Here is an 11,586-nt window from a genome sequence, read left to right as displayed (position 1 = left end):
AATAACTTTGGAGAGAATTTTCAGCTTTACATTAGCCTATTTAAGTGTGCTGGGATTATAAACTTCTGACTAATCAAAACAAAAATAATCAAACTGAGTTCACTTCAGAATTTGAATTCTGATCCCAAATCTTAGTTTTTATCTAGAGCTTTACGGCAGACCTTGTCATTAAGACCCAAATACAGTATTTATTTTGATTACTGCTGTTTTCTTTTGTTTAGGTAACAGGGACTCCTTGGGGACATTTTCTTGGTTGGAGGAAGGTTGTTTGCAATGTATGAATCAAAAACATGTGATTATTTCAAAGTGCACAAAAACAAAAGAACAAAACAGTACCCAGAAGTGTATTATTTAACTTAAAAACAAAACAACCCGTGTTTTCCTTACTCAGTGACTATATTGTGAGCTGAAAATAACTGACAAAAATCTCAGCTCCACTGACTACTTATATGAAAAGAACCAGAACAGTTTCCTTAGATTGCAAGGAGGGAAAACTAGAGTAAAAGACAGCTTATCTGTTTTTTTTAAACTATGCTCCTGGCTACCATGAGCATCATGGGGTTACTCTGTTTCACCTGGCGGTCTTTTCGGCTCACCTCTTGAGCCTTTACCCGAGACCATTAACATAACTTTGTGGTTTTAAAAAAGTACTTTTTGGTTTAAAACAGAGGAGAAGGGATGGGAATAGAAGACAAGGAAATCCAGGCTGTGAAAGGACTGGTTTTTATACCTGTGACCCTCTGCTAAGGCACTGTGTTAAACCACCCTGCTGAACCAGAACCAGGAGCAGTTTCTTTGCAGCCTTCAGACACCCACTGTGTGGAGGCAGGTGGGGATTTACTTTGGCTATTCATGGATATGTGTTTAGATGCAGCTACCAACTGTATCTACAGATACTGGAAGTATGAGCAGCCTGACAAAGCTGCTGCAACCTCTTCCCTGAATACAGTTTAGACAAGTCTACTCTCTTCTCAAAACGTGTAATATTTTTACCAAAAGTGCTGTGAAGAACCAATCTAAAACACTGTCTTTACAGGCTTTCAGTCAAAAGCACTTTTTTTTCAGTATTCTCTTTGATAAGTAAATCCCTAAAGTTCATTAACTGGGGGATTTTTAAAAAAGTTATCCATATAAACAAACATAGAAACAAAGCAAACTCCAACATCTTTTCTTGAAAATGGGAAAGAGATTTACTGAAGGAGGGGGTGGCTGGTCTGCGGTGGAGGGAGGAGCAGGTGTCCTGGAAACAGAAGTGCTAAGTGCACGCTCCTTATCACTCTGCTTGGTTCTGCTGGGGGGAAAGACCAGTCTTAGCATTCCTGGTGAGTTAAAAGAAAAAAAAAAAAGGACTGCAAGGTGACATTATGATAAAGGACAAGCACATTTTCTTTCTTAGAGGGCATCTACCCTCAGCAACATTTAACCTGAGACACTCCCATGCCAGATAAAGGATTTTCAGTCATTTAGCAATGCAGTTCCTCTGCATGCCCAGCTCTCTCCCTCATCTGCATACTCGCATGGTTACACGCTTCTCTCATTTATGTCCTTATTTATACACGCTTTTCTGATACGAAATCCTCCAAGTTTCAGGCACCCCTACCTTCCCAGCTCTTCTTATCACACAGTTCAGTCAGGTCCAAGTGTGGCGCTTCGGAGACAAAGCTCTCCTGCTGGTCACCGGCATCTTGATTCCTCTGCTGTTTGCTGTCAGAGATGCTGGGATGCTCCTGAATCTTCATCGTGGGGCTCTGCAATCACAGCACAGTGTCCCTGGATATCTACTGCTCACCAAAACCCAAAAATGTCTGCAGCAATCCCACTCCTTCCGGATGCAGTCCCCAAGCCACAGCTGCTAATGCACCCAGCACCAAAACCAAAATCATGGCTTGCGGCCCCCCAGATCCTAGCTGGCCACTAGCATGCAAAAAGCGACTGTCCATCTGCGCTCCCTTAACTTTCCTCCGGCTGCTCTTCCTGATAACTGCGGGCAGCTGACGGTCTTGATTACTGATTGGGGCCAGGAAGGAGAGTAAGGAGTTTGTATTTTCTTAAAGGAGTATGGCTCTCCCGGCTGTAAACAACAACAAACCCCCCAGCTACTGCTGTTGCTAAGGCTGTAGCAGCAACATGGTGTCTCTCCCACGCAGACTTCTTGCCCTTTAGGTAATCGGTCCTGCAAAGCCGGGAGCACAGGCTGTGTACACGGACGCTCCCCTGCTGGCCCTGCAGGCTTAGATCAATTAAGCCCGGCGAGCTGCACATTCCCAGATTTCCTGTGGTTGTTTTCTCGCTGAGTACGGGCAGAACAGACTATTTATGGAGGAGCTCTGGGGTATTAAAGCATTGTTGCGCAAATTCAAACAGCACGGGTTTGGCGTCTCATCTCAGCTAGCAGCAAGGAATACAGACTCTGGAAATGAGCCAAATTACACAGACAGCACGACTTTTTTAAAGTAAAAAGTCAAGAGCTGGCAGGTCAGTGATGCATACTTTATATCAAAGAAATAGGCAGTGGTCACTTCTTTTCCTACTGTTTAGCTGTTCTGAGTATTAAATACTCAACTACACTTGGTTTCGCACATTGGTGGCACCAACACAGGCTCAGACATCCCAGGAATGGGAAAATCTTCCTCCAAAGGCCAATAATTCAGGCTCAGTGATTTTATGCTTTAAAAAAATGCATTGAAAGTAATTCTATCACATTGAAATTCACTCTTTTTTTTTTAACCTCGCTTTCTTGGCATCTTGTAATTCAACTATTATCTCTCTTTCCCCTCTCATCAAATCATAAACAAACAGGTTTCTAAAAGTGTTTACTCACAAATATATTTCTCTCAAGTAGCGCAGATCTGTACAAAAGATTTTTGTTTGGAAGTAAGTGGAAATTTATTTTAGCAAATAGATTATCATTAAATGAAAGAACTGAAAACATCTGGAAGTCATATATGATTTCATGAATGTATGAGAAATGTTCTTGGGGTTAAAATAAAGTACTCCTTAATACTTCCAGCTACTTTTAATAGCTACCCAACCCACTTTGAAATCACCAGGGGAACAGATAGAGGTTTTACTATTATATTTCCATGAAATGATGCATGAGGACCAGTATTTTCTTCACATTTGGGCTAAAATGGAATAAACAGCAGTCAGGTCATGATGAGCTACTGAAGTCAGATGGGAATGCCCAGGAAACCTGGAGCCATAAGACCCTTTGAAAAGCTGTTTGTCTGTTGGGAAAAAACAAATTAGGAATTTGTCACAAAGATTATTTCTTCTTTGACATAAAGCCTAACGGGACCAGGGTTAAATGCCCAAATCTGGTGCTCAGGTTTTTAAAAGTCATAGGGTCAGTTACCAGTTGTGTGTGTGCCTGTGTGTGAGACAGAGAGAGAGAGAGAGAGAGAGAATATGACACAGCAAACAAACATTTTCTCAACCAAGATAATGTTTAGAGACATCAAAAAAGGGGAAGAATACAGAAACAGGATTTCAATTTAAAGTATGGTAATTTTTTCATGAAAAACACATATCAAGCCCTATAAACTACAATGCCACGGGGAGACACAGTTTTGCTTACAGGCTGTACTGGGCCTCAAATGTGGTTCTGGCATTTCCCAGCCAGGTCCTCTGGCTGAGTTGTTTTCTCTTCTTTGAGCTTCATTTCCTCGTCTTTAAAATGTCACTAACCATACCAATCTTGCAAGGGCTTCGTTAAGAGCTGACAGGGAGTATGAAAGGCCTGTAGCGCAGTGCCCGAGGCGTCAAGTCATTCTATCATTATCTGGCACTATAAAGCTGAATGAGTCAAACATTGCCACGCCTCAAATTACTGCAGAAGGGGATTGGACAAGGTATATACAGCTACAATCCAGGGTGACACATACTGCAACAAAGGACAGATGATGTTCTAAATGCATTATGACAAAATAATAGCAAAAAGAGCCACTGGAGCATCAGTTACAAACCGGCAACAGCAACTTTGATGTGGGGGGGTAGGTGTGGGTGGGAGGGGCCAGGGAGGAGGGCCCTTCACACACAGGGAAGGAGAAAGAACAAGTGCAAAGGCAGGTGGGACCGCGGGGCACACTTGGTCACAGCAAGAGAAGAGGTCCTGGCTTGGCACTTGTAACTCAAGTGGCTAAGGCGCCAGCCATATATACCAGAGCTGGCAGGTTTGAATCCAGCCTGGGTCTGCCAAACAACAGTGACAACTACAACCAAAAAAAATAAAATAGCCAGGCGTCGTGGTGGGTGCCTGTAGTCCCAGCTACTTGGGAGGCTGAGGCAAGAGAATCGCTTAAGCCCAGGAGTTGGAGGTTGCTGTGAGCTGTGATGTCACGGCACTCTACCCAGGGCGACAGCCTGAGGCTCTGTCTCAAATAAAAAAAGAAAAGGAAGTCCCAGGTAGCCGCGAAGGGAGCATGGCAGATGATGAGGGTGTCAGCTGGACAGATGCCGGACCGTGAAAGGCCTCGTATGCTGGGCTAAGTATTATATGCTTACGTTAGATATAAATGTGCTAGGCTGTTATATATTTACATGTTATATAAATACGATATATATTACATAACAGGGCTGCCTATTACAGGAGCTAGAGACACAAAGATAAAACTTAATTCAAAAGAAATGACATTTGAGCACCTACCATGTGCTAGACAGTCTTTTAGACATTGGGGAAAGTGCAGTGGGCAAAATAAAGTCTCTGTCCTAATGAATCTCACAGGAAGGGGACAGTTAATAAACAAGAAAAAACATTAGGACTGTGGAAAAAAATAAAGCAAGGTGAGAGGGATGCTGGTGGGAGGGGTGAAGGTCTCTACCTGATACTGAGTGTTCAGGGAAGGCCACTCAAGTAACATGACAGGGATGTGCAGGAAGTGAGGATGTGAGCTGTCTAGGGAAAGAACACTCCAGAAGAAAAAGGCAAGAGCAAGGCACGGCCATTTCCATCAGATTCAGGAACAACTGAGGGCCACTGTGGCTGGGATCCAGCAAAGACCAGGAGGACCGCCGTAAATGAATGTTTAGGACGTTACCGTGCTTCGTATCATGAGGAATCGTTCACACCCCAGACCTGTGCTAACTTACACGAGCTCCTGGGCTTCCTGGCTGACTTACGGCACAGCAGTGCAGAGATCCCTCCTACACAGGCCCACGCCAACTAGCACAGCCAGGAACACACTTGGCATAGCCAATGCCTAGCCCACTTGGACACACACATGCAGGAAATACATGTGTATCCCAGCCCAGTCCTGCTGCACCCTTATCAATCCCTGAGTTGCTCTCTCACTCTCCTGCTGCTTTTAGAAGCCTGAGTGCCAACGTCTGGCTCTGCTGGTCTCTGTACCTGACGTGGCTGCCTTGCCTGCAGTTGCAGAATGGGCTACTACTGGTGGGTTTTGTGCATGTGGCTGCCTGGGATGTTGCTCTGTGGCTGCCCAGGGTGAGGCTCTTCAGGCTCTGTAGCAAAATACTAGCATAAAAACTACTCTGCTTTCAAATGCCCTGGTCTGAGTGAGGCACCTGCCAGGCTGTTCTGCACTCTCTAACAGTGCTTACCATACAGTACTGCCAATATGTTTGTTTGTCTGATTCTCTTCCTAGATCATTAAGGTTAAAACGTCAAGGGCGTTTTCAACTACCAAAATATTTTTAGTTTCAACTTTCATTGTTTATATGACTAATATCTTCAGTTAAATCAGAGAACAAATAAATTTCACAATTTTCTACCCAGAGATCCTTATGTTGTGATGTCACACACCAAACTCTTGTCAAAAATGCTGCCCTATATGAAAACACACTCAATATTCGTGTATTGAAATAAACTGCTTGGCTCTTAGGTAAAATAATGTGGAATGGCAGACTTAGGTAGGTTTTGAAGGCAGAAACCCACGTTTAAATATCAGCTTTATTAGCTGCAGAGCCTCCAATGAGTAAACCTCTTTGAACTTTAGCTTTTTTTCCCTGTGACACAGGAACAAGACTTTGTAAGATTGTTGTGAGGATTAAACAGAAACATGTATAAAGCAGATAGCTGATAGAAACTTTAACAATGCTATTTCCAATTATACTCTACCTCCTTTTCCCATCCAGCCAGCCAGCCATTCATCTGGCAAGATTTTATTGAATATATACTACGCCCAAGACCCTGGAGTTTAGGAGTGAACAGATATGAGATTTAGTGAGGAAGAGAGAGACACTGAACATTTAAGTGTCAAGCGTCCCTTATTTTATAAAAGAAAATCACAGGGTGCTAGGGAGCAAATACAGAGAGAGCTCACCTCGCCTAAGATCTCCAGTGACAGTTCACATTTGAGTCAAGGAGCCATTAGCTATGAATCTGTCAGGCTAACATTTGCCCAGGCCCGTCCCTTCCCAGCTGGGACTGCCTTTTATCTATTTCCAAACTTTATTGATCCTGCTCATTCCCTGGCTTCAAATAGTTGGTGAATTTTTGTTACATCCCTATTCCCTCCCTGCATAGGACGTGGATGACTGGCCTTATTAACAGCTTGCCAGAGCCAGGAATGACAGCATCAGATATGCTGTAAGATGCAGTTTGCACAGGAAGAAACCACAGCGCTCACAGAAGAACCACATGGAACCATAAACATTTACTGTTTGGCCTGACAATAAAGGAAAATGGGTAGAACAAATTTTTAATATCTAAGTGGACTTCCTTAGCTTTTCGCAATTAGACTGAATTAGAAATAAGAGTTTTAAAATTTTTCTAGTTCTAATATTAAAACCAATAACAAAATCTTGAACTTTCCACGCAATAATGGTGAAGTTGAAATAACAGTCATCCGTTTCATAAATACTTGTTAATGAGGATATTTCAGAAATTTACCTTTTCAGGGCAAATGAAAACCTACACTTGGGATTTTGTCATAACTAACATTAATTTTCAATCTTGATTGAAAAGACTCGTCCTCTCCTTTCTCTCTTCTCATTTCCTTTTTTTTTTTTTTTTTTGAAGCAGGATAAGAAAAAGAGAAATAGTCTGGTTTCTCATGAATGTCTTGTTTGTTATCAAAGGTATGCTTTTAAGCTCTCTTAAGCAGTAGGCTTAGAAAGCATAAAGAATGTAAAAATATCTTGAAAGAATTTAACACATTACTGACCTTCTAATTCTGACATAAAATGATCTCTCCCAGATAATGTTAATACCCTCACTGCCAGGTAATAGTTCTTGTTTTTCTCTCTGGACACAGATTCATTGTAAGAGTATAGTTTTACTATTCTGAAATTTATACAGAAGCATAATTATTTTTATAATAGGAAACATCTGAAGGAATTAAACTGAAGCATAAGGTAAAAACTCCATTGTAAACTGAACTCTGAAAATCTGCATTTTCAGTGATATCTTTTAGAATTGCTAGTTTTAAGGATGTTCTCCCTTCTGGATGCTTGTAGTTGTTAAAAGAAGTTGAATACAAACAGGAGAACAAAGACTCCAGATCCTGCAGGTCCAGGGAACACGTGCTGGGCTCTTCCTGGTGTTATCATGGAGCCCAGGCAGAATATTTTATTAAAATGTCAGCCTTTCTTGAACTTACCTAAAGAAACTGTAGTTTTGTTTTTGGCATTTTGAAGTGCCTCTAACTTCTTGTTCATTGCCAATCACAAATTTTTAACCCAAACTACACAAGAAACTCACATGAAGTAGAAATGGGTAACAATCATTGACTCACATCTCAGTAGAACCTCTTTTTGGGTAAGATTGCTTGCAGGATTGAAAGGCATTGGAAAGACATGACACTCATTTTCAACACATGCCTTCAAATAAAACACACTGAAGGCTGCAAACTGATTATTTAAAAACAAAGGCACAGTGGAGCCTTCATTTGCCTTTGAAAAGCAGATCTAAGCTATGCCTTTTCTTGTCTGTCCTTATAAATAGACTGTTTCTGAGGCTGAAAATTTACTGTTCCTCACTTGAATGGAAATACCAATCAAAAAAAGAAAACAATCACCTTTCCCCCAAAGTTGACATCTGTTGTGTTTTCTTACAGGAATCTGAGCATTTACAAGGAGAATTTTAAGGGGCAATATTAATAAGAGCAAAATTTATCTTAATGGAAATGAAATTGGAAACATTTTGATGTGTATTCAAAGTGGGCATGTAAATTCTGGTGCTACAGGAGACTTGAAACAAAGTAAATACTGGTTACCCAGAATTCTAGGAGAGGTAACCCAAGTGTAGACTTATTTTTCATCTCTGAATTTTAGGGATTATTGTGTCTCTGATTGACTATTTGGGTGGTATCCGTAAGTTTTAGAAGTGCTACATATATTGAAGAATACGAATTTACAACAGACTGGAAAAAAGGAAAGAGCCTAACAATAGAAAACAGATCTTTTCACAGTCTTTGAAGAGTAACAAAATGTATTTCTTTCCATGCAACCCACACTTGGCTTCATGAGTAGACATAATCCCAACCTACAGAGGAATGTCTTATTTTTCTTTTTTGGTGCAGCTGTGATAGACAGGTGACATAGAGAGCTCAGTCTAGATTTTAACTCATCCCCTAATTTTATCTCTTAACTAAAATTGTCATGATGACAACGATTATTAATAGTGAATGCTTAAGGAGTGTCAACAGTAGATTGGGTGCTGATTGGTAGCTATATGTAGGCGGCAGATGTAAAAACAGGACTTGGCACACAGCAGAAGGACTTGAGATTGTTTCTCCATGATTCAACCACTGATGTGGTGGCAGCTGTCCCCAAAAGACCAAGGCAAACTGAGCTCACCACGGCTTTAGTTGGGGAGCCACTTGGAATTTATGAAGTTCACTCATGCTGTTCCTTTTATCTCATAAAAGATGACAGGCATAAAAGGGAAGAGCTGAGAAGACTTTTCCAGGAGGCAGGCAAAATGATTTTCTCTAACATCATGTTCCGTGCAGATGAGAAGGTGTTTGCTGTCAGTGGAGGAAGACAGCAGAAAAAGGATGAAACTGGGGTCGGGGGAGAGGGTCACTATCATGGGGGAAAGCACTTTATAGAAAGGGGCCTCAAGACAAGGCCAACTTCAGGGACAGGTAGGGAACAGGGGAAGAAGGAAAATAAAAGCAGACCACTGCTGAGACAAAGAAAGGTGGGCAAATGCTGAGACAGGGCAGACAGGTCCTGAGCTTAGGTGTGCACAAGGTGGGGGAGACAGACCATTCTAGGCTACTACAAAAGCAGAAGTAGCCGAGATTGTGGTCGGAAAGTATTAAAATTCTGGCACTGGCCACCTCCTAAGAACCTCGCAGAGGGATTGATCAATCAGAATTCTTTAAAGAAGTTAGTCAGCATCCCATGATTAATCAATGCTCTATTAAGAGCTCAGAGACTTTCCAAAGGAGAAATTAGTTAATAATAATGTACAATCAGCTTGATCAAGACCTTAGGTGAAAGAAAGGCATAGTCCTTAGAAGCAGGCAGAGAACTGGGGAATAAATGCAAAAGAAAAAGTTTGTAAGGGGAATAGACCTGCACCTTCCTCTCGGGGGTGTGTTCAGTGTGCTTATAAACTTCAGAGTGTTCTGTTTGCTCATAAGCTGAAGTGTGTTCTATAAAATAAAATTCTGCTAACTGCTCGCCACTGCTGTGTAACTTCTTTTTACTCTTTTTTTGGGAGCTGCTTGCTAGTGGCACCCAGATAAAGCCCAAACCAGGGCTAGGATCTTCCTAGCACCCTGACAGAAAGAAGGCCAGTTTGTTCCCTTGGGGCCCAAGGATGGAAGCACAAGTGAGTTGGAAATAAGAGATGAAAAAAGAGGCTCAGAAACCACGAAGTCAGAAGGAGGGCGCATTCCCCACCTTTGATCTCTGGCCAGTTTAATGAAGACACATACATGCCAAAAATTCAACAGAGGAAACATAAGGTGTTTAAGGTATTAGTGTGTGTGTGTCTATGTGTGAGTGGTCATTCATTTCTGGCAGTTTTTTGCAACATTTTATGCAAGAGGACAATTTTCTGAGAAAAAGGGCTGCTATTTTCTGATTCTTAAACCTGCTGGACTGTAAAACTCCACGGGGGCACATACGGTTGCTACACCTAAGTTGCAGTCCTAGCACAGTACCTGTAAGTAGTGGGATTTAATAATGTTGTTGAATAAATTCATCCGTGAATTAAGTCAGTGCCCAACAAAGATTAACCATCACTGGGCTGGAGGGAGCATTCTCTATGTAATTACTATGTCAAGAGTCAGAATTCAGGCAGGGTATAGTGCCTTTGCCTATAATCATACACTCTGGGAGGCCAAGGCGGGTGGAGTGCTTAAAATCAGGAGTTGGAGACCAGCCTGAGCAAGAGTGAGACCTGTTTCTACTAAAAATAGAAAAACTAGCAGGAGGTGGTGGGTGCCTGTAGTCCCGGCTACCTGGAAGGCTGAGGCAAGAGGATCACCTGGGCCCAAGAGTTTCAGGTTGCTATGAGCTGTGATGGTGCCATGGCACTCTAGCCAGGGCAACAGAGTAAGACTCTGTCTCAAAAGGAAAAAAAGAGTTAGAATTTAAGAATAGGTTAAAACAAAACTGATAATATTGGTGGTAGAGCTGGAAGCATTTGGAAGCAGCAGATTAACATTAACACACACACAAACACAGGAATAAAGAATGAGGCTCGCTGTACTGAATGGCAGCTGGAGTTGGGAGTAGGAGAAACCAAATACGGGGGTCTGTGTGGTGATGACCTTGAGAGACAGGAGGGAAGTCGGCAAAGGAAATGAAACTTGAAACTTCAGACCATGTAAGGGACTTAAGAGATTTTTTTTTGCCTCTGTTGTTTATTTAAAATAAGACACAAGGTTCAGCTTGGCATCTGTGCTCAGTGGTTAGGGCACCAGCCATGTACACCTGGGCTGGCCAGTTCGAATCTGGCCCAGGCCTGCTAAACAACAATGACAACTACAACAAAAAAATAGTCAGGCATTGTGGCAGGCACCTGTAGTCCCAGCTACTAGGGAGGCTGAGGCAAGAAGATTGCTTAAGCCCAAAAGAGTTTGAGGTTGCTGTGAGCTGTGACATCATGGCACTCTACTGAGGGCTACATAGTGAGACTCTATTGCAAAAAAAAAAAAACCCAGATCAGGGCAGTGCCTGTGGCTCAAGGAGTAGAGTGCCAGCCCCATATGCCAGAGGTGGTGGGTTCAAACCCAGCCCCAGCCAAAAACCACACACACACAAAAGAAAAACAAAACTAAAATAAATAAAATAAAATGAGACACAAAAATCAAAAGGCAGTTTGGAGGAAGTAATGAATTTATGTTAATTTGGAAATGAATGAGATAATCCTTGCAACAGATCCACGGAAACTCACTCCCTACCATTTCAGGTCACTTAAAAAAATGTATCAAATCATGGAAATCAAGTAGCTTTGGTGTTTTGTTTTGTTTACTTTATAGAAAAACTAAAGAGAAATCCCCATGTTATTAAAGTCTCTCTTCACAGGCAAAATTATTTGCAAAACCAAATAACAGAATTCGTATGATTTCTCAAAGAATTAGTAAGTTTAGGTGTTTGCCTTTCTAACCAATCACAGTTTCACTATCCAATCATTATTAATCTCATTATCCTGTATTGAGGGGCTAA

The 11,586-nt window shown here is 41.8% G+C and overlaps 1 protein-coding gene across 3 annotated transcripts in view; it reads right to left on the bottom strand.

The window, feature by feature from the left end:
- Positions 1–11,586, bottom strand: part of FAM13A (family with sequence similarity 13 member A) — a 264,125-nt gene that overhangs the window by 32,718 nt on the left and 219,821 nt on the right. For all 3 annotated transcript variants that reach the window (XM_012805358.2, XM_023513356.1, XM_023513357.1), the window contains one exon: positions 1,601–1,748. In XM_012805358.2, the coding sequence (XP_012660812.2) occupies positions 1,601–1,748 (148 nt within the window). The remainder of the gene's footprint in view (positions 1–1,600; positions 1,749–11,586) is intronic.

This window comes from Otolemur garnettii, unplaced genomic scaffold, assembly GCF_000181295.1.
Source record: "Otolemur garnettii isolate 467f Iridium unplaced genomic scaffold, OtoGar3 scaffold00039, whole genome shotgun sequence".
Taxonomy (NCBI): domain Eukaryota; kingdom Metazoa; phylum Chordata; class Mammalia; order Primates; family Galagidae; genus Otolemur; species Otolemur garnettii.
The sequence above is the reverse complement of the archived record's forward strand: the minus strand, read 5'-3'. Positions and strand labels throughout refer to the sequence as shown.